Source organism: Musa acuminata, chromosome BXJ3-4, assembly GCF_036884655.1.
Source record: "Musa acuminata AAA Group cultivar baxijiao chromosome BXJ3-4, Cavendish_Baxijiao_AAA, whole genome shotgun sequence".
Taxonomy (NCBI): domain Eukaryota; kingdom Viridiplantae; phylum Streptophyta; class Magnoliopsida; order Zingiberales; family Musaceae; genus Musa; species Musa acuminata.
Window position 1 is genome coordinate 12,234,450 of NC_088352.1, and position 22,420 is coordinate 12,256,869.

General features: G+C 38.6%; 2 protein-coding genes across 2 annotated transcripts; both read right to left on the reverse strand.

The window, feature by feature from the left end:
* Positions 1–784: 784 nt before the first annotated feature.
* On the reverse strand, positions 785–18,115 carry LOC103981521 (probable LRR receptor-like serine/threonine-protein kinase At1g07650). Its single transcript, XM_009398273.3, has 25 exons — positions 17,920–18,115; positions 17,654–17,821; positions 17,373–17,541; positions 17,099–17,170; positions 16,953–17,021; positions 16,792–16,863; positions 16,625–16,696; positions 16,445–16,516; positions 16,257–16,328; positions 16,094–16,165; positions 15,933–16,004; positions 15,779–15,847; positions 14,776–14,847; positions 14,581–14,646; positions 13,404–13,469; positions 13,272–13,310; positions 13,028–13,086; positions 10,747–11,120; positions 10,471–10,666; positions 9,864–10,010; positions 3,306–3,424; positions 2,982–3,192; positions 2,647–2,887; positions 1,547–1,697; positions 785–1,350 (listed from the first exon to the last, which is right to left on the reverse strand). Exons 2-25 carry the CDS (start codon positions 17,766–17,768, stop codon positions 976–978), a joined length of 3,042 nt encoding a protein of 1,013 aa, XP_009396548.2. The 5' UTR covers positions 17,769–17,821; positions 17,920–18,115; the 3' UTR covers positions 785–975.
* A 2,035-nt stretch (positions 18,116–20,150) lies between these two features.
* LOC135635855 (probable WRKY transcription factor 65) lies at positions 20,151–21,577 on the reverse strand. Its single transcript, XM_065147243.1, has 3 exons — positions 21,188–21,577; positions 20,951–21,088; positions 20,151–20,858 (listed from the first exon to the last, which is right to left on the reverse strand). Exons 1-3 carry the CDS (start codon positions 21,508–21,510, stop codon positions 20,300–20,302), a joined length of 1,020 nt encoding a protein of 339 aa, XP_065003315.1. The 5' UTR covers positions 21,511–21,577; the 3' UTR covers positions 20,151–20,299.
* Positions 21,578–22,420: the final 843 nt, after the last annotated feature.

Genomic DNA, 22,420 nt, shown 5'->3' on the forward strand with positions numbered 1-22,420 from the left:
TCTAGCATTCCTTTTTTTTTTTGGACTTTTTGCTTGATACTTAATATTCTTACTTATTTCATCATCCTTTCTTTGATCAATACATCTCCTATACTTAAAAGCAAGAGACTGATAATTATATTGTAAGGCTCACATCATTTTTTTTTTCTTTCTTAGCTCACATCATTTATGTCAATGAACTTCATTCATTGATTGCATCAGGATTCTCACAAGCAAAAATGAGCTTTAGAGAAGTTCATCGTTTTATTGTTCATTAAAAACATAAGTAGTTTTAGAATTCATAATTCTTGTATTACCAAAGAGAATTATAAAATTATAAAATTTAGATTATCCAACCGAAGACCTTATTTTAGCATGAGAGGAGTTAAGAGATCATGAAAAGCCACAAGATAATGAATGATACAACAACACAAGTATGCCCATAATTTCTTAGCACTTGTTTTAGGCATAATAGTAACGCAAAAAAGGGTTACATTGATGAAAAGTGGGCGATCTAACAAGAACCTACATACTTAAAACTCCTTAAAGAATGTTGATAAGACAAAACCGGTTTAAAGGAGTGATCTCTTTATTATTATTTTTTTTTATGGAAAGAATGTAAAATGAAAAGTTGCTTTCCAACAATGGGAAAGACCTAAAAAAGGGACACAAAATTTTAATCCTTGTGATATTTTTTTTTTCAAGACACCTAAAAAAGCTCAACAAACTCAAAATATCAGAACTTATTGCTCTTAATCCCAAAAAAAGAACTATAAAAAAAAGGAAAAAAAAAAAAAACCTTAACTGGGATATCAAATAACTTATTGCATTTGACAAGTCATTTCATTTAAATACACTTATCAGATGACTTTATCATCACTCATTCGACATTGGTTTCTAAACATTAGCACGATATACTTGAGATGTACATGAGATGGAGAATACTCATTGAGGCAATGTTATGACTTCGGATGCCAAACCTGAAAACATGTTCATTCAAGAGATGCGAACGGCATCTACTAAAAGTTGCAGGCTCACATCATCCTCTGGGTCTAACTCAGAATAATCCTCACCAGAAGCATGGGCTGATTGGCTTCGACTTCCGCTCAGATTCTGCCAAAAATTTCTCCCTGCTCTCTTTGAGCTCAAACTGTTGGTTGATGTGCTGACATTTGAGAGGAACGGTTGAAGGGAAGCCCGTCCTTCGAGTAAACTCACCACTTTTGACATGGTTGGTCGAAGTGAGGGTGATGAGTTAGTGCACAACAGTGCCACATTCAACATCAGTTTCGCCTCTTCCTCGGAGTACACCGATCCAAGATCTGGATCGACCAGTTCCAACAGGGTGCCTCTCTCATGAAGAACACATGCCTGGCAAACCATAGAAGTAAACAAAATCATGAAAGTTAGATCGATATTATCAAACCAAATGAACATTTCGTTCTTGTGTCAGATCAAATGTTCAGTAATATCAGGAAAAATGTTGCAGAATCTCAAATGGCTCTCAGCTTATTGATAATTTATAAGACAAAACTCGATCAGAATTAAATAAATTCGTGGAAGTTACCCAGTCAAGAAGATAAACAAACTCATCCTTTGGCCTGTAATTTGTGTTGCTTTTTCCACTCACAATTTCCAAAGCAACTACACCAAAACTGTATACATCTGCTTTATCAGTCAAATAACCTCTCATTGCATATTCAGGAGCCATATAACCTCTGCAATCATCAAAATTGTTAGGAGTCAGCTGTAAGATTACATTACTTCGAGGGCATTTGTTGCTATATCTTATAGCGGTCTGTGGATGGATTTGTATTACCATTCAGCATGATACAACTCATGCATGAGTTGGTCGGTACAGAATAATCACATTGCCAAGGATGTTGTCAACATATTTTCATCAAAGAATAAGAACACATAACGGAACAAAGGCAAATTACTATACATCCAAAGACGCGTGATGTACAGCAGCTTTTGCTGAATGATATAGGAAAGCATGCATTTTTGCAGAAGCAAATTGCTGATTCCTATATGTCAAGACAAAGGTCATCAACTTTTTGGATGAAAACTTGAACTGCCTAAGCTATCTAGTTGTTTTCCTAGATCTTTGACAAAGCCAGATGTTCTTCAAGGAGAAGACCCTCATGAGCTTTTTATCGCAGACTGACATTCATTAGACAGCATTCATCAAATAAATTCAACAATTTAATGAGTTTTGCTATATCAGAGCAAACACAAAGATTTTGGCAATTGTTAGAAATATCACAAAAATATGAGGATAAATATTTGACATGAGCTGCTGTCTGTTAATGTCTTTTTTTTTATAACCAATCTGTAGAGTCAACTGATTAAAGACATTTTCTGGTATCTGCCAACACTGCAATTGTGTATGCCTTGAAAAAAGAATTTAAATCAGTGTTGATCTGGAAAATGTCAAGACCTGGATTATCTCTTGTTCTCCATGCTAAGCATTTAATTGCTGCTAAGTATTTAATTGCTTTATAAGTATGCAAATACATCAGCAGTTTCTCAGCTGGAGAATAAACAACTATGTCACCATGGAGCCACTTCAGGGTGTAGATTTATCATCTCATACTTTGGTATGGCTAGTAATAGCCCAGGTTGTTTAAAGAAAGCAGATGAAGAGAAAAAAAAATGAACACTTACATTGTTCCAGCTATTCGAGTACTGATGTGACTGCAGTCCTCTTCACTAAGCTTAGCAAGACCAAAATCAGAAATTTTGGCATCGAGGTCCCTATCAAGCAATACATTACTAGCTTTGATGTCTCGGTGGACAATTCTCAGTCTGGACTCCTCATGAAGATAAGCCAGTCCTCTAGCTATGCCAAGACAGATCTTGTGTCTTGTTGGCCAATCCAATTTCAGTTTGTGTCTTGCATCTTTGCCTAGACAGTTTTTGGTAATTATTTGCCTTAACCAAATATTCTCAAACCTATAACAAAGTTACGAAAGAGTAGCTGATTTGATAAGTATACATACCAAATAGAGCACGGGCTAGACAGTTATTCTCCATATACTCGTATATCAACAATAGTTGGTTGCCTTCAGTACAACATCCATAAAGCTTCACAAGATTTGGGTGTTGCAAGGCAGAAATCATGCCTATTTCATTGATGAACTCACGATTTCCTTGCTTGGATCTAGATGAAAGCTGCTTGACAGCAATTACTGTACCATCTGATAGTAGACCCTAACATTTGAGAAGACAATAATACAGAGAGAAAGCAGTTTGAGAATTGAGCTTACAGTAATCAGCTGCAAGTTATTGAATAAGCTAATGTGACAATAAGATGTCAATATTACCTTGTAAACTGAACCAAAACCACCTTCTCCGATCTTGTTTGCAGGATCAAAATTCTTTGTTGCTGCTTTAATTTGTCGTAAGGTAAAAGATCCAGTTTGCAGATCAAGACCTCTAAGTTCTATTCAGAAAGTAGAATAAAAAGAAGTTCCATCAGCTTTAGGTACCAATTGGTTGCATTATTACAACCCAAGTGCAGCTGACTATTAAGGAGAAAGAAAAGAATTCTATAACTTATCACATAGAAAGACCATATTTTACACCTTTAATGCATAAAAATTAGCCTATCTTCAATTCAAGGCAACCAAGAAATTTGGTTTTTTTTCTATATTTTTGGCATATATCCTAGTGCGGACATGTTCCATAATAAGGTAGCAATTAAATTAAATTGTTTTGAAGAAAAATATATAAAATCTGCAAGAAACCATACTATAAAAAATAAGTATGTAGGTGCAATTGCCAACAAAAAATGGCCGGAAACTTTCAGCAAATTCAATCGTATGCTCTGCTCAACAAACTTAGACATCTACCAGGATGAAAATCAACTGAAAAATCTGGTAATAGGTTAAAAGAATTTAAGTGGATTATGTAAGCCTAACATAATGATTTCAATAGGCGGTCAGGCGCTCGCCTAAGCGCTCGGGCCTCAAGCGCTCGGGCGAGGCCCGAGCGCCTCGCTTCATTTCCAGGCGGCACGCTTCAAAGAGGCGTCGCCTAGGCGCTCGCCCGAGCCCAGGTGTCGGGCGCTTCAAGCGAGTGCCTAGGTTAAACCAGACGACCGAACTAGCGTTTTAGGTCTGGTTTGGTCTCTGGTGCTTTAGTTTGTTCAATCGAACCAACTAAAGCACCGATATCAGCGCGACTTCCCCAACCCTAACCCTGCTCGTCGTTCACGCTGCCATTGTCGTTGCTCGCCGCTCTTGCTGCTGCCGCTTGCTGCTATTGCTGCCACTGTCGCCGCTCCCGCTACCATTGCTCGCTGCTACCGTTGCCACTGTCTCCGCTCACCGCTCCCGCTGCTCGCTGCTCGCTACTGCTGCTGCCACTGTCGTCGCTTGCTGCTCCTGCTGTCACTGTTGCTGCTCGCTGCTATCACTGCCACTGCCACTATCGTCGCTCCCGCTGCTCGCTGCTACAACTGCCACTGCCATTGTCGTCGTTCGCTGTTGCCGCTCCCGCTTTTCTCAGTCAGCACCCTCGGTCTTCCCTTACACTCTTCTCTTCTCTTTCAATAGTATAATGTTAACAATATACAGTATACTGTTAACTATATACTAGTAACAATATTTATATTTATTAGATTAATAATATATTATTTTGATTTTAATACTGTTAATTTTTATTTATTTGAAATTATTGTTAGATTTCAGGATAAATGACAAGTGTACAAAGTAACTCAATAGAGTCTCTAATGGCATCAAAAAAAGATCTTGTATGGAAGTATAATTATCTAAAGGATCCGAAAGATCCTAATGCAGTGACTTGCATGTTCTGCGATAAGACTACTAGAGGTAGTATTTTTCATGCAAAACAACATTTAGTAAGAAATTTCAAGAATGCAATAGCTTGCAAAAAGTGTCCACCTGAGGTAAAAGAAGAATTGTTGAGTTATATGAATGAAAAGAAGACGTAAAAGAATGAATCTTACGGGAATTTACCAGAAGACAATGTTAAACATCTCAGGGATGAAGAAGAAGATTATTCTATGAGTATTAACCCAAGTGAAAAAAATTATACGACAAAAAAGAAAAAGAAGTTATGAGTACTAAGAAGGATAAAAAAGGACCGATGGATCTATATATGCTTCAAGGATCACAAAAGTAACATGGGAAAATAGGAGACTCAAAATTTAGACAAACAAATATAAGTGATGCTTGTGATAAAGAAATAAGAGGAAGAACAATTCAGCACATTGCTTGCTTCTTCTATCAGGCTGGTCTTCCCCTTAGTACAACTCGTTTAGATAGTTTTAAGGAAATGATTGAAGCTATTGGAAGATATGGTGCAGGATTAAAACATCCAAGTTATTATGAGATGCGAGTTTCATTATTACAAAAAGAGTTGAATTATACAAATGACTTACTAAATGGTCATAAAGAATCATAGGCAACATATATTTGCTCTATTATGTCAGATGTTTAGAATGATAGGAGGCGCAGGAGTATAATTAATTTTATGGTTAACCGTTCTTTAGGGATTATGTTTGTGAAGTCAATAGATGCTTCATCTTTTGTAAAATCTGGAGACAAGATATATGATTTACTTGACAAGTTCGTGGAAGAAATTGGAGAACAAAATGTCGTTCAAATCATAACCGACAATGGAAGCAACTATGTATTAGCTGGTAATATCCATCTTTTGAATTTTTTTAATTTTTGAATTAGTTTATCTTCAATTAAATGTGTTAAACTCTTAAGTCTTATCATTTATATTATCCTTTGTCTCAGGTAAATTGCTTGAAACAAAAAGACAACACTTATATTGAACTTCATGTGCAGCACATTGTATTGATTTAATGTTGGAGGATATTTGAAAGATCTTAGACATAAAAAAAACCATAGAAAGGATAATTTTTGTTATTTGATTTCTTTATAATTATATTGGGGCTTTGAATATGATGAGAGAATTCACAAGGAACAAAGAATTAGTAAGATATAGTGTCACCCGATTTGCTAGTTCATTCTTGACATTACAAAACGTGCATCGTCAAAAACATAATTTGTGAAACATGTTTACCTCTGAGAAATGGGTGACAAGCAAATGGGTAAAAGAAGCAAAAGGCAAGAGGGCTACTGATATCATCTTAATGTTATCCTTTTGGAATCATGTAGTTTCTATATTAAAAGTAATGGGCCCTCTTGTTCGAGTCCTTCAATTGGTGGATGATGAAAATAAGCCTGTAATGGGATATATTTATGAGGTTATGGATAAAGCAAAGAAGACGATTAAAAGGTCCTTTAATGAAAATGAAGAAAAATATGAGAAAATTTTTACAATTATTGATGAAAGATGGAATTGTCAACTTCATCGTCCTTTACATGCAGCAGGATATTATTTGAACCCTGAATTCTTTTATAAGATTAAATCTGTTGGGTTTAATGCAAAAGTTTTGGATGAGTTATATCTGTGCGTTGCAAGATTAGTTCCAAGCCTTGAGGTGCAAGATAAGATTATTCGTGAATTATCTTTATACAAAAATACCGAAGGTCTTTTTGGAATCCAATGGTTGTTCGATCCAAGACAACTACGTCTCCATGTATTAATAATTTGATATAATTAATTTTATCTATAGTATGTTACTATGTTATTACTAATAATAATATAAATTTTGCAACTGAATGATGGAGTCTATTTGAAAATTTCACCTCGAACTTACAGCAATTTATTATCAAAATACTTAATTTAACATATAGTACTTCGAGTTGTGAGCGAAACTGGAGTGTCTTTGAGCATGTAAGGATTACTAAATATTTTTATTTTAATTAATTAATTAATTTAGATAGATATATTAATATATTTTTAAATTATATGACATGACAAATTCACTCAAAGAGAAGAAATTGATTGGAACATCAACGATTATACGATCTTGTTTACATATAGTATAATTAAGCTTTGAAGGCTTGTCATGATTTGTAAAATAGAATTAATCCAATCTCATTGCAAGATATTGATAATTGGTTAGTGAGAGAAATGGGTGTCAACTTGCAAGATGCCGAAGACGAGCTTGTATTTGAAGATGATAGATTGACATGGGGAGATGTGGCAAGAGCTTCAGGTGCTGGAGAATTATAAACATATACAAGACATATGACAAAGAAAAAAATGAGTGCAAAAGCATTAAACTCGGCTCATACTATTGTTGAAGACATAGAGAATGAAATATATTTTGATGAAGAAGAAGGACAAGAGGAAAAGGACGAATTCAATAAAGATGATTTGTGTGAAAATGACGATAATATTGATTATGATGAATGACTTTAATATAAAATTTTATTGTTTTGAATTTTGAGACTTTTTATTAATGTGACATTGTGATTTTGTACCTTAGATTTTCTTAATTTAATAGCATATTTTTATTTAAAATTTTAAATAATTATATTTATTAATTATATTATATATTTTTATATTTTAGCGCCTCACTTCGCTCGAGTGAGTGCCTAGTGCCTCAAGCTTTTTTGGACCTTGGCGCCTAGCGCTTTTTAAATCACTGCTAACACAAATACAATATATAAACATTTAACTTTCCTATAATTGTAATCTAAATAATTTCTATATCTCTTTGTTGTCATCAGATCCATGAAATGGATTTTGGTCTTTGTTTTAGCCATCTTCTATCTAAAGCTTAATATAAAAGGAGTCATGAGTCTTCAAGACAAAATTATTTGACATTGTTAGTGCATATTTTGGTTGTCCAGGCTGGGATAATGATTTGGATCCAATCGAGGCCCCTTCCAAGTCAGTCTCACTCTAGGTCACCATTCGCAAAGCATCAAACATCCAAAACTAGGTCGGGGGTGTTCTCGACAAATGGCCCTTAGATAATCAAGTCAGTTCTTGGATTCGGTCCAGTTAGATTGGTTGACTAATACTGAAGTGAAATAGTGCCTATGGTTACAGTCTGGTCTAATGACAATGGAAGTTGGGTAAATGGTGGTGGATTAGTCATCGAATCTTGGAATAATCAACGGAAGAGTAGAGGAACAAATAATTAGAAAGTGGGAGGAGCGGGTCCGACTGAGGGCCCAGATTGAATCTGCCCTGGGAGTATTGAGTTTGGTGGGTTTAGCAACAAGACACTTGGCAAGGTCAAACTCAAACCTCCTTGTTCGTTTGGCCCGTTGGCCTATTCGATCTGTTGGGCTCTTTGGGATTCAGACTGGATGGACATGCAAAGTTTCTCAGAGATATTTTGGCGACCCTCCTTCTAGCGCCAATCTATTAGTGTAGATTTTGGTTGTAGAAGCTAGGATAGTGATTCAGATCCAACCAATGTCTATTCCAGCCAATCTCACTCCATGTCACTATTCGTAGAGTTTCGAATCTGCAAAACTAGGTCGGGGGTATTCCCGACAAATACCCCTCCAACGATTAAGTTAGTTCTTGGGTTTGGTCCAATCGGATTTGTCGACTAATACTGAAGTGCAGTGTTTGTGGGAGCATGTCTGGGGGCCCTTTTTATAAGTGACTCTGAGGACGGTTATGCCCGAAATCATCGGTAGCAAGAGGGGAACATGTGTTTTCAGGTAGAGATATGTCATGATGTTTATTGAACTTGATGCCCACGTAGGCTGGCCGCGTCAATCACGGGTTCGAACTATCGACCGTTTGGTCACGTATCACTCTGTGGTGAGTACATGTGGTGCGATCCAACCGCCACCTGTCAGCCACGTGTGATCCCTATGTTCTTTGCCAGTTGGTCTGTTGGACCATTGGCCACGTGCCGTCATGTGGTGGTGTTGTCTCCTACATGTCACTCTTCACCTATTAGACATGATGAACCTGATGTCTTAAAATCAAAAGATATAATCTAGAGAAGGAATCTGCTAGTTCATCATGTTACTTGATTTGGAACTTAGCATTTTTCTTCAGTATGATAATTAAGCCCCATAGTGCAAGAAATATATGAAAAAGACCACAGTGATGTAGGACTCCTCTATAGTCAAGGTGGTGAGTATTATATGGTGATGGTTACAGATTTGACAAATTAGGAAGAGGAGAAAAAGAAAGAAGACGGCTGGACAATGAGGGAGTTGTAAGTAATATGCTTCTAATAAGATCTATGGACATATTTAAACATTGGTAAAACATATGACTACAAGGGAAATGAGTTCCTGTACATCACATATGAAAAAGACCACTGCAATACAGTAGTCAGCAGGTACTATAAGGTTATGACTACAGAAATGATAAATTCGAAGAGAAGAAAAAGAAAGAAGACAAAGGTAGACAATGTGAGAATTATAAATAATATATTTCTAAATAAATCTTCATGCACTATGACATTTGTAGATACATTTTCTTGCTGACTACTCTCTTGGAATTTCCTTATATTGCCGAAAAAGGAACTTTGTGTCTTCTGTATTTGATGAGTTGACTTCAAGCCAAGTATAAAGAAGTTGAGATAAAGTGGTCATATGCTTCTTCTTTTTTTGTCTCAGCCTCCCAGGTCAAACCGTGTTTGTTTAGTTTTCTTACAGAAACAAAAACTAGTTACAACCACAGTCCAATATTCTTCTACAAAAATTTGACTATTATAAGCATGAAAATTCAGAGCATTATCATTCCAAGAAAATTTTCGAAACCTAGTTTGTTACATTTAAAAGCAAGAAACAAATCATTTCTGCATTAATGCAATTATTTGACACATGAAGACCAGATGGAGCATTCTGAAAAGAATCCAATTATAAATCAGAAGAATATGTAGAATCAGACCATACATACATACATTATGATCATATTCAGGTAGTAAAAGAAAGAGTTTACAGAGATGAATACAACCAGGTGCTGCATTTATACTGAGCAGATATAATAACAGTCCATAGTTTAGCCTTTAATACCTTGGTGCATGGAGTTTCGCCGCCTCTTCCTCCAAATTCCAAGAGCCAATAGAACAAGGAAAACCACCAAAATGGAAACCCCAAGGCTGATTATAATATGCATCCTTTTATCACTAGAAGATTCAACATCTGGAGGAGGTGTGAAATCTGAAGATAAAAATTATGCAACTTGAGAAAATAGGTAACAACATTACATGTATAATGATTAAAAAGAAATTATTGAAGTGTGTATAAATATGTTGAAATAGAACATGCCATCAAGAAAAAATTAAAGTATCCAGTAACTATAATTAGCTTCTTATGATATTGCCTAATGTGGAAAGTAGAAAACTAAGATGCAATTAGATCTATGCATTAATCTCTGGAGTAAAGAACAAAATAATTTTGAAATAAACAACTATTAGCCATCTGACCTTGAATTAGGTAATGTTAAAACTATGATTGTTCTAGTTCCATAACAGGATTCTGCATAAAAAAATTATGCCACAGTAGACAAACATGAAAATGGGGGCAAGGTCACCATGTGTCAAATCCAATCATTTTGGCTCCAACTTCACATATGTTAACATGAACAGTAATAAGCAAACCATTAAAGACTAGATCATACTAGGTGTCACTGAGATAGCTGATATCAGAGGACCATAAACTCCTCTACTTGGGATTCCTGTTGTTCCCCTTCCAGCCCAATAAAATTGGATCTTTAATGTATGATCAGTGACAGATGCGTTGAATGTCTTAATAATGGGTTCTCCTGATTCACCAGCTGCATCTTCGATATTGAAATCCTCTAATACCAACTCCTCCTGCAGTAAGTATACTTTAGTTTCATTCGTCTGATGCACCAGAAGTAGGATGAAATAAAATTTACTTATAGTTAAATTACCTGAATAAACACATTAAATAAACGCTTTCCAAGGCTTCTAAATGTATTGTCATGTGTGAAAACTGTTTCTGCAAAGTGAAGTTTTACCATATAACTTCCTTCCATCATACAGAGGCCATAATAAGTAAGTGATAGAGGAGAAAGGCGTGCTCTTGTGTACAGTTCTGAATTGGCCATGAAGAGTTCAGAAATATTTGAAGCAATATAATTGTCAGCATCAACATCATTGTCCATGAAGTTCCCAGTGCTACTGAATGCCCAGTTTGAACCTAAATACAACATCGAGGCACCTCTTCCTTCTGTATCTGCTTCATACTTGGTTCCATTGATGTTTATTTCTTTACCTCCACAATTAATATGCAACGAGTATTGATCTGTTGAAAGATTTTATCAAGTCATTTAAGAGATGAGAATAGTGACGAGTTTCTAGACAAAACTACATTCCAACTATTGCTACACGATCAATCTGCAAAAAGCGTTCATCCTAGCAACAACACAAAATTATTAAATTCTTTTCATATGTTTTTAAACAGCAAGCCTAGCTCTAGGAATTGTTGGCATCTACTTGAGACACATTTGAAATTTTATTTGCTTTTAGCACTCCCTGTGCTTGGTCCACTCATGGTTTGCAACATTTAATTGGGTCCCAATACTGGATAAGTTGTACTAAGTAAATATGTGATAAGCAAGCATTGCTGTTGAGGTCTGTGTCTGTTTGTTCCACTGATGCAATTCTTTGAAGTTATCATCACCTCAGACAGGTGTATGCTGGTGTGTAGCATGCCAAGGATGGTGCCTGGCACATCAGCTGCAAACTGGCAGAGATATCTATGATTCTTCTTTAATAAGCATGTTCCAGGGAAGGCTAATGCACCATCTTTCATTAAAATGCTTAGGATTAAGCTATCGACATATGTGCTGCCAAAATTAGATAGGAGCATTTGTTTATGTTGATTGTAAATGATTATTAAGTTCAAATGACACTTGAGGTGCCCATCACTGAACTTCCTGAATATATATTATATATGGTACTGACTTGACATAAGAAAACTATACTTTTCTCCGTTGACCATCTTAACTTGCCATGCACTGTAATTAATTAGTGAAAGACTGTTCTGTAGATAACTTACGGTGAACGGCACTGTAATATATAATATGCATAATTAATTTATGCATATTCACAAAGCTGAATGCTTCAACAAAATCTTACAATGGTTCTCATCATATGACTCAAATAGTATTAAAAAGTATGAAATATAAAAATTTCTCAAATAAGTATAAAAAGATAAATTCAACTTAAGAATTATAAAAAAAAAATAAGAAATACAGAAAGAAAAAAATTTCTCGAAAGAGTTTAAGTATTTAAAGGTTAGGCAGCTCCTACTCAATATGGCAAAGAAAGCAATAACTGGTGAGTAATAATTCAACAAGAAGTCCATATAAAATACATTAAATAAATTTTGGTGATTAAGCACAAATTACATGTAAGAATGCCATTAAGATAACATCTCATTAAGACTATTTTCTGTTTGATTACTCTACTAAAGGACCTTTCTTGGTCAGTTAGTAACAACATTATTATCTCTCTTTGTATTGTTTGAATGTTCATCTCACCTCTCCTTTAGACAAACAAACACACAAAAAAAAAAAAAGACAAATGCAGTGCTATGCAGAAGTGTCACTTCTTTTCATTGGTACCAGTACATGATGAAACATTGAAATATTGAATATGCATAAGCAATATTTCCAAATTAACTTTCAGCTTAACAAAAAAAAAGAAAAAAAGAAAGATCAGATTTTCCTAGTAAGGTTTGCAATGCTACCCAATATGGTAGCACAGGCGATAATTACTAGTCTGACAAGATACTGGTGCATAGACCGATAAGGCTCTGTACCAACTTCTGTAATTTTGTTTTTTTAAGTCCTTCTTAGGCTTTTTTCGAAACTCGATATGTACTAATATATCGATGCTCAGTGTATCAGTACAGTAGCAGTAACACGAAATTATGAACATTGATTGCTAGCAAATGATAGGTTTAAGATATAAACTGCCTATATTTTGTTCATTTTCTTGAATGATGGTAGATAACTCCACCCTGCTTCCATTTATGAGATGAAAACAGAAACAAGAACCAGCAAAAGCTAGGGCACATAAGTTTAGTTTCTTGTTTAATATCTACAAGATGCATGAAGATCAATATATATGCAACTAATAAAATTCAAGGAAGCAGGAAAAAGTAATCAATTATGAGTTTGGTAAAATCAAAGTTGATTTGCTAACACTTTTTATCGGATGAACTGCAGGGAAAATTCCTTTTTAGGCATGACTGAATGGTATTCCTGCATGGGGAAGATAGTTGTGTAAGATAGCTATAAGAGATGAAATAAAATTTGGTTAATAATAAAGAAATTCAGCATAAGACATGAAAGTTAGTACAAGAGTACTATGGTAATGGTGCTAGTTGAATGCATCAGCTGATTCATCCAAGTAAAGTCAACTTTCACAAGCATTAGAAGAATCTTACATGCTATCAATAGACTGTGAGTAGCCCTCCACCATGTTGCTGGAAAGAACAAAAGAATATGTCAAAAGTTTTTTTTAACAAATAAAAACAAGAGGATTGGATGCAAGGAACATTAGAAGTTAATAGACTCACACACTCCCTTGAATACATTGCACAGGGCCCGAGCCTCCAAATGTGAAGTTATTGTAAGAGATGTCTCTGCATATAAGTATGGAATTCAATATGTAAAGACATTGACCAGATTATCAAATAAAATTTATGATCAATTTCAGTGTGGTGAAATGATCCACAGAAGCACTGGTAACTGGACTCAACGTCATCATTGATGGTAAATGTTTTTACCCTCAAAATAATCACAACATTTCTGCTCTCTTTCATTATCAGTAAACCAAGTGTCACAAACAAGGCTAGGAAAGGTAAACCAATTTTGTAAACCTAAGATTGCAAAATTTATGTTCCACTATGAAGATTGTTACTTGTTAGATATCTACATAGTTTAGGATTCCTAGCCAATGGTTATCATGGTCATCATTTCACAATACAGGAGCTATGCCTATGCCTCTGTAGCATGGTACAGTTCTGTGTCGTGCCTGTAGGCATTGCCCTTGTCTCAGTTATACCAGTCAGAATTGGTTTGTCATACACTGGTACACCTAACCTATGATTGGATCATAGTAATTATTCAGTATTCATCATGAAAAATACTGTTTCAGTAGTTTTTAAAAGTTCATATTTAGTTCAAATGTTACCTGCAAATCAAGGGTACTTGATAATCACAAACATAGTTATCTTCGCTTTTTACCTAAACTCTTTCGGCCAACTGTTTTCCTGTTGCATTGTCTTAAACCTTTTAGCCAACAAGATAAGTTGACCTACTTCTTGGATGACCTTTTTTAGTCTTGAATTAACATGTTTTAATGATCAACAAGATTAATATGTTGTTTTAGTTATGTTATCGAATGTCATCTACATCAAGCATAGTGTTATGTCTAATAAAAAATTAATAGTGATTTTCTTTTACCTTTATTTTGTTTGTTTTCAGGTTCTTGTTACCTTTATTTTGAAAGGTCAAACTACAGAGTGAAGCCTTTTTCCAGGTGAATAGGACAAACTTCCTCAATTGCCAATAGCATTTACCATACATATACTTAACAGATTATTCTTTTGCAGTATCAACACCACTTATCAACATCATGTCCTATCAAAATGCAGCATCGGTATCAATGCTTCATTGTTCAATAGATTAACATGAGTATATTGCATGTCTATGCACTTCAATGGTAAATATTTTGGTTGCTAAAATACATACGCATTCTTGTTTCTATTCAGGATCCATCCAGGGATATTCCCTGTAAGCATGTTCCCAGTTAGATATCTGCGAGACAATGATATTAAGGCTTATCAGTAACAGACTAGTCTTACGAGCATCAGGAAATTAATCAATAACCAGTAACTACAAGGTAAAGTATAATTATAACTTTCAACAGTAAAGAATACAACATACAGGAAATCCACTTTTTGCAATTTGGCAAAGGAACCTGGGATCCCACCAGTTAATCTGTTGAAGCTGAGATCTCTGCATTGAAAAGGCATGGACAGTAGTTTGTGTAAAACTCTATCTTGAGAATGGAAAGATGTCTATGTCATATACATGATGATTCTGAACCGAAAGCATTCATAAAAAGTTTATGAATATCCAGCATTGTAGAAGGTACTTAGCCTCACATGGCATTAAACCAGAAATATTCTATGCATATCCATCAATATAGAAGGTACATATGTCATATTTTTATATATTTTGATTCTTTTTCTTACAGATGAAATATTAAACACATAAGTATATGAAATAATGCATTACTATAAACCAAGGTTCGCAATACCGTACCGAACCGGAGTTTCGACTTGGGCTCGGTACCGGTACGGTACGGTATACCGCTCGGTACACCCAGGTATACCGAGCGGTATATTCAGGCGTGCCGAGACTGTAGCAGTGCTACAGTGCTACAGTACTGCTACCGAAAGCCTATCGGACCGGTACGGACCGGTACTGTAAACCATGCTATAAACACATAAGTAGAAGGAAGTGGAACACAGAACATAAAAAATTCTTGATTTAGCTGATAAGCTCGTGTCCATGGGCAAAGATGAAGATAATGCATTACTATAAACTAAATATCCCTGTACCACAAAGGGAACCCTAATTATAAAAGGGTCAACAGCTAAATCTCATGTAACTGAACCTGGTCCATGCTGAAGGGCATAGCTAAAGCAGCCAAAACATAGTCGTTGGCCAAAATTACCATAAAGCATATTAAAGTTTTTTGAGCAACGGAATCCATCTTATGTGGCTTCCTCTATTGATTAGGAACTGAGATATTGATTTTCCTATACATCAACTGGTGCTTGCAACTGTTAGTGATGATCCGGAACAATACCATCAGTGCTTTAATGTTAGATAGCAACAGAAACATAAGTTTCTCAAAAAGTTTAACAAGCAAATAACTTACAGGTTCTTCAGCTTCATGTCACCAATATAAGACGGCATTTTTCCATGAATGGAGCAATTCCTTAGTGTCCTACACATGCAACACAAAAGTACTTCATATCCATCATGAACCACTTACAGAGTAAAAAAGAACTTCTATGAGATGACATGCTCACAAAGTTCTCAAGGATTTCATTCCAACCAACTCAGGGAATGTGGATATATTTCCTCTTAGATCACTGATCCTCCTAATTATCAACAAAAGAAAAGTTTAATTAGCCCTAATTGGAAGCACAAAACAAGAGTAAACCAGATGCATGTGTTAAACTCAACTTACAGATCAATAAGGCTCATTAAATTTGAAATACCAGAAGGGATGGGCCCCTCCAAAAAGCATCCCTGAATGTGCCTACATGGATGGTTAAATTGATTGAGACTCAAGCACAGTAATAATAAATGCAATAGGTTTTTTTAACAAATAGAAGGGGGATGTTTCTTACAGCTTTTCCAACTTCTTCAAATTCTTTATAAAATCAGGTATTTTGCCTGAGAAATTGTTGCTGGAGATCCTCCTATTTGTAGGAAATACATGTTTAAGAACAGAAAAATAGAATTCAACTATATATGCATGCCATAAATTTTTCCTGATGTGATGAAATCAAGAAATATAAAAGAAAATTAAACTCACAGATCGGTCAAGTTTGTCAACTTGGCAAGTGCTCTGGGCAGTTCTCCATTGAAGTTATTGGCAGATACAACACTTGAGAGGAAAGTTTATCAACAAGAAACAAGTTAATTGCCATTACCTTCTTTGGTTTTCTTATTCGGATAAAGAAAATAACAAAGAAGACTGAGAAAGCTCACTCACAGTTTCTCCAAGTGAACAAGGTTCCCAAGCTCCTGAGGCAGAGGCCCATGGAAGTGGTTCCCCTCGATGCTCCTGCAAAACATTTCTATTGGCATCCACCACCAATTTCCTAACCAAATAAAATTGACAACTAGAGCAAGGGAGAATATTGTGTATGAGAAGCGTACAAATTAGTCAAGTTGGTGATCTTTGTGAGGACTATTGGAAAAGGGCCAGACAACCGATTCCCCATTAAAGACCTGCATTTCGTATGATCATGTATTCTAAAGAATGGCATTCTTAGGGCTACTCGTGCTAAGTAATCATGTGAACTAAACGAGAGACTCACAGGCCTTGCAGCCGCATCTTCTCCCATTCGTCGGGAACAGTGCCATTGAGAACATTACGACTCAGGTCCCTGGGATCAGAACAATCATCACAAACGTAAACAAATCTAATGTCCTTCTTCATTGGAAGAGAAATCTATCTGCTTACAATTGCTTTAGGTAGAGAAGACTTCCAAACTCTTTCGGCAGCGCACCCGAAAGATTCTGGGATTTCAGCGAGCTGCATCAACAAAAGAGGATCATTCCAAGAACTACAGCCACCGAGAAAGAGGTAAAGGAAAAGCTCCACAAGAAGATGATCCCAAGAACTGAGGAGACGAAGATCATTCCCAAGATTACATGCTAACAGCTCCCATTCAAGAAGAACATTCCGAGAACCGAAGCGACCAAGAAAGAGGATAAAGAAAGCTTCCCGAGATTACATGTTAAAGACGCGGCACAGGGAGTTGTTGTTGAAGGAGCAATCGCAACCGACGCTGCTCTCGAATCCCTTCTCTCCCTGGACATTCCAGTTGCCCTTGCGGCTGCACGGATCCACGTCGAAGTCCCAATTTATCTTCAGCATCGCTGCAATACGCTTAAGAGAACTCTCTGCCATTGCCAAGAAAAACAAAAGGAAAGAAAGGGAGGGGGGAAAAATCCCTCTTTTAAGAACAGAGATAAGTGGGGGTATAAAGAAAATGCAAACGATCTGCTTGCTTACTTTCATTTGGGTGAATTCTAGGAGGCTTGGACCCAAATGCGGCAAGAAGAAGGTCAGGCGAGATGAAACAGAAGGCCAATACCCACAGCCTGCAAGCGGTCGCAGTTCCTCTCATCTCCTCTTCTCTTTGCTAAGCACGCTCTTTCTGAGCTCTGAGTTACGAACACACTGCAAGAAGACTGAATCTTCTTAGATTGCGAGGAGGAGCGGAGCGAGACTGAGAGAGGAGCAAGGAGGGTTGGGTTTTCTTCACAGCCATCACCCACATCAGTGTCAGCTTGATTACGCGCGACATCAAGGAGGCTTCTGTGTCATCTTCTGTTATTCACTCTCCCCCTTGAATTGCGACTGTATGCGGAAGACAATGACTCGGGTACAGTGGGATTCCAGTACAAAAATCCTCATCGTTTTGAGACAATAAGTCACAATTGTGACCATCCAATAAGTGCTACAGTCGCTCCCCGCTCCACATGCATCTCAGCTGCATTGGTTTTCACAGTATATGCGGGGGAGACATCGGAGCCCAACTCAGTCCCTTTCCTCTGTCATCTATCCTAAATCTATCGTCTCGCACATGCAATGAATGGCCCTGCAATATGAGAACCAAGTCAACCCATTCACACTCCATTTTGGCAACGTTTCTCTTATCAAAACCTTGTCAGTCTTGCTATTTTTTTTTATTGTCTCCCTCGCTCTCAGCGGCCACAGACTAATAAATCCTTCTTCATGACCCATGTCTCCTTTTATCAAAGCGCAACAACAAGAGGAAGAGGCTGCCATTGCTTTGAAACACCGGTGACTGCAACATCATGACATTATTCCATGACAAGCCAAATTGCATTTCCCCGGTGATTGGACAAGCATTGCTCCTCATCAGGCACTTGATATAGATAGCTATCTTCTGCGCTTCCCATCTCGTTGCCGACATCTGAGGTGACTTGCCTGCCACTTGAAGGTCAAAGCTAGCGTTCGAACTTTGACCAGAAATAAAAGGGCAGCCATCTTGAATTGCTAGCTCAGCCGGACGACTGACCTGCAGAACTGGACATCCGCGCCGCCGCGCATTCTGGACCACCACGAACCGCGTCTGCCATGATTGAGAGATTAGAGAATGTAAATCAATGTTGGGTGATTAACCTATCAGGCATTTTTCATGACAGAGACTGGCCTCGTTATATCTATAGAGAGAGAGAGAGAGAGATTGGCGTCTTCATTTGCAAATAAGAAGGATTACTTGCTGTGGTGGTTAGGAGTCATATCGCGGCATTCTTAACCTACATCAGATTAGTCGTCAATAAGTTATATCGGGTGCAGTATATTTCCATGGGAGGATGCTGATATGGCCTCCCTTCTGTTACCTTGATGTATATACTTGATGCAGTAGAACTAGTCAACCGGCACGATCAAGGATACATAATCGAAGGTGTCGGGTTGTGTATGGGTCGAGAAAGCCACTGGATTAACTGACCAAGTGGATACCACGGGTACATGAGATGACAATGACTTCCCTAATAATGCAGTCGACGAGTTGACTCTAGAATGAGGGGTACGATCGGTTCGGTAGGCATCTAATGTCGCATTTAATGTACGGTCCACATGTTTGACCAACATTTTGCGGTGGGTCGTTGGTCAAACCTACGCCCATCATACAACCAGAATGAACGCAGGGAAGCCAATCCAGGTTTTTATGCCGCTTACCTGAAAGATTAAGAAGCCCAATAAAGACACTGGGTCCAATGACGTCAAGCTCGGCGCGGTGGCTGAGTGGGCTCTAGCCGTAGCCCAAATTGGCCGGGCTTAGCCCAAATTTGCTGACGCAAACACAGAAACACCTTTTCTCTGTGAGGTTTGGCCTCACCATCATATAAATGGAGGACATAACAGCTTAGATCTGCCGTGTATCTGAGGATGATAGAGCTCGGTTCCCAAATGGTGCTGCAGCCTCACAATTCTCGTGCAGCAGCCGGGAAAGCTGATGAACGATGGTCCAAACGCAGCAATTCTAATCCTCACCTACGGTGGTCCAACTAAAGGAAAGTTGTGATGAGGAAGACGCACGCATATAAAATATTATGGGGAGAGTTGCAGCTCGACAGCGCGGAGTCCGGCGGCATGCGCCCATTCGTCTATCTTCGCATTCTTTCCATGTGCATCCAAAGGCACCTCCCACCAACTCCAATTATTTCCATCTTCTCTGATTATTTTTATATTCCCCAACTTTTGTTTTCTTTTCGTTACTTGTATATATATCACATTTCCAGAATCCAAGATTCAATATATATATATATATATATATATATATATATATATATATATATATATATATGTATATATATATATATGTATATATATATATATATATGTATATATATATATATGTATATATATATATATATGTATATATATATCTATATATATATATATATGTATGTATATATATATATATGTATATATATATATATATATATGTATATGTATATACATATATATTTATATATATGTTATAATAAGAATTTATTATTAGAGTCGTCAATGTGAAGGTAAAAATAAAGAACCTAAAGAAAAAAAGGAAAAGAAATCAGGAAGAAGACAATTTATATACGTCAATGCCGGCTATTCCCCTCGATCGAATCGACGGCAAAGTGGTCACCCAGCGGTCCCCACCCACGATGCCGATGCTACCCCCCAGCGGAGCACCACCGTGTACTCCGGCAGCTCCCCGAGCCCCGCGAACAGCGAGTCGTCGTCACCCCCGCCGCCGCCCCCTGCGGCCTCCTCCAGTTCCTCGGGTAGCGCTGCGCCAGTGGCGGCACCGGCAAAGAGGACCGAGCCGTAGAGCAACTCGTCGGAGTCCACCGCAGAGGGGGAGGTCGGGTGCGCCGAGCAGACGTCGGCGAACCATGGGAAGCAGCCGCCGGAGTGGACCGTGAACGCCGACTCCTCCTCGGTGATCAGGTCGGAGAACTTCTCGTCGCGCTCCGCGGAGTCGGGCGTGCCGGACTGGTTCAGCTGCGGCGTGAGCGGCTGCTCCTCGACGGGCTGCGCGGCGGCTGCCGCGTGCTTGTGGTGGTGGTTTTTGGGGAGCGGCGAGGTGTGGTTGTGGTCGAAGGCGTAGGTAACCACGATAACGGTTGGGTCGACGCGGCTTCGCTCCACCTGCTTCCTCGCCGGGCACCCCTTGGAGCTGCTGCACCTGTAGTAGCCCCTGCACGTCCCACATAAATCACGACTTTGGATCCATCTTCCAGTGCGCCTCCACCCCGAGGCGGAGGAGTTTACTGCAAATCCCGTTCATACCTGGGAAAAGGCGAGCCTTTTATGGGCTTCTGGCCGTACTTCCTCCAGGTCCACGAATCAGGTGGCGGAGCCCCCTCGCCGGCGCCCTTCGAGTCGCTGATCGGTACCGTCACCACCCGCTTCTGCACTCCTCGCCGGCTGTTCATTTATGAGCCGAATTTAATGCCAGCAACTAAAAGGGACTAAGAAGGGCATGAAACGAGGATCAAAGAGTAGCTGGAGAAAATGAAGATCCACCTTCTCTTGGGATAGGGAGATGAAGTGGAGGCACCCAAAGAGTGTACGGGCTTCGAGTCATCGCCTGATCCAGGCGATCCCGGCCTCGCATCATTGATCTCGGATGCGATCTCGACCTCCTCGGTCTCGCATGCGTCGAGCTCGTTGCTGCAGCTCCCGTTCATCACAATCCGAGAAGAAGCAATATAGTTTTCTCTACCAATTGTCTTCTCGATCCTGGATCCAGAGCACGCACTCGCTCGCGTCCTCCGACCGTACAAGAAGAAGCTTTGTACAATACTAGAAGAGGAAGAGGAAGAGGAAGAAGAGAGAGAGGGAGGCATAGGGTGTTTGGTGGGGGGTGCAAATGGGGACAGACGGAGGCGGTTTTAAAACTCATAGCACGCACCCATCCATCGTATTAAAATCACATAAAAGCTATGTCGCTTGTGCTAGACTTTTATCTGCGTGGTGCTCTCCATGACTGCATCCGACGAAGGGAGACGGAGGGATGTGGGGGGCAAATAACTCCACCTAAACTTCCGATTATAATATTATGGATAGCAGCCCGGGCCTTGCATTATTGAGGCGATGCGATCCGGCACATGTGCGAGCTTCACAATGATCTCACCTCCCCCTCTTAATTATCTCCTCGGCTTGCTTTCTTTATTATATTATCCTTTCCCACAATTTTTAACTGCGGCATCTGTGTACAGCCTGCGCTTTGAATTGGCGAACTGGATGGTGCGGGATCCAGTGAATCCAATGCCCATCTAACTCCAGCTAAAACGATATCTACAAAAGTGTGGTTTAGGTTGCTTTCAACTACGCACAGGTATGAGAATGGCCATCTCTTGTAGGACGAACGAATCGCAGGGTTCAATTAGCTCGAACAGCTTCAAGCAGCTGTTTGATTGTGATCAGGAGTGGCCACCCAGTAAGTCAATAGTTACGATCATTAGACACTCCTTATATCCGCGTCGGGATCGTCGTGCTGGTGTGGCGTGGCGTTTCCGACTTGCTCCATCGGCTACTTCCTCTCTTTTTGTCGTTGCCTTGGTCCTCGTTGGTTGACTCGCTGCAACTTGAGCTTCTATAGATTTCTCTTTCGTCTCGTCAAACTTCTAGTGCAACCGGCGGAAGATTCCTGTGTCCACAGAGAGACCTTGGCTGCCCTCCGAAGTATGTCGACGTGGGATGGCGGAACGCCGCCGTAGCCGTATCTGTTTGACAAAAGGGATAGCAGGTGGTGTT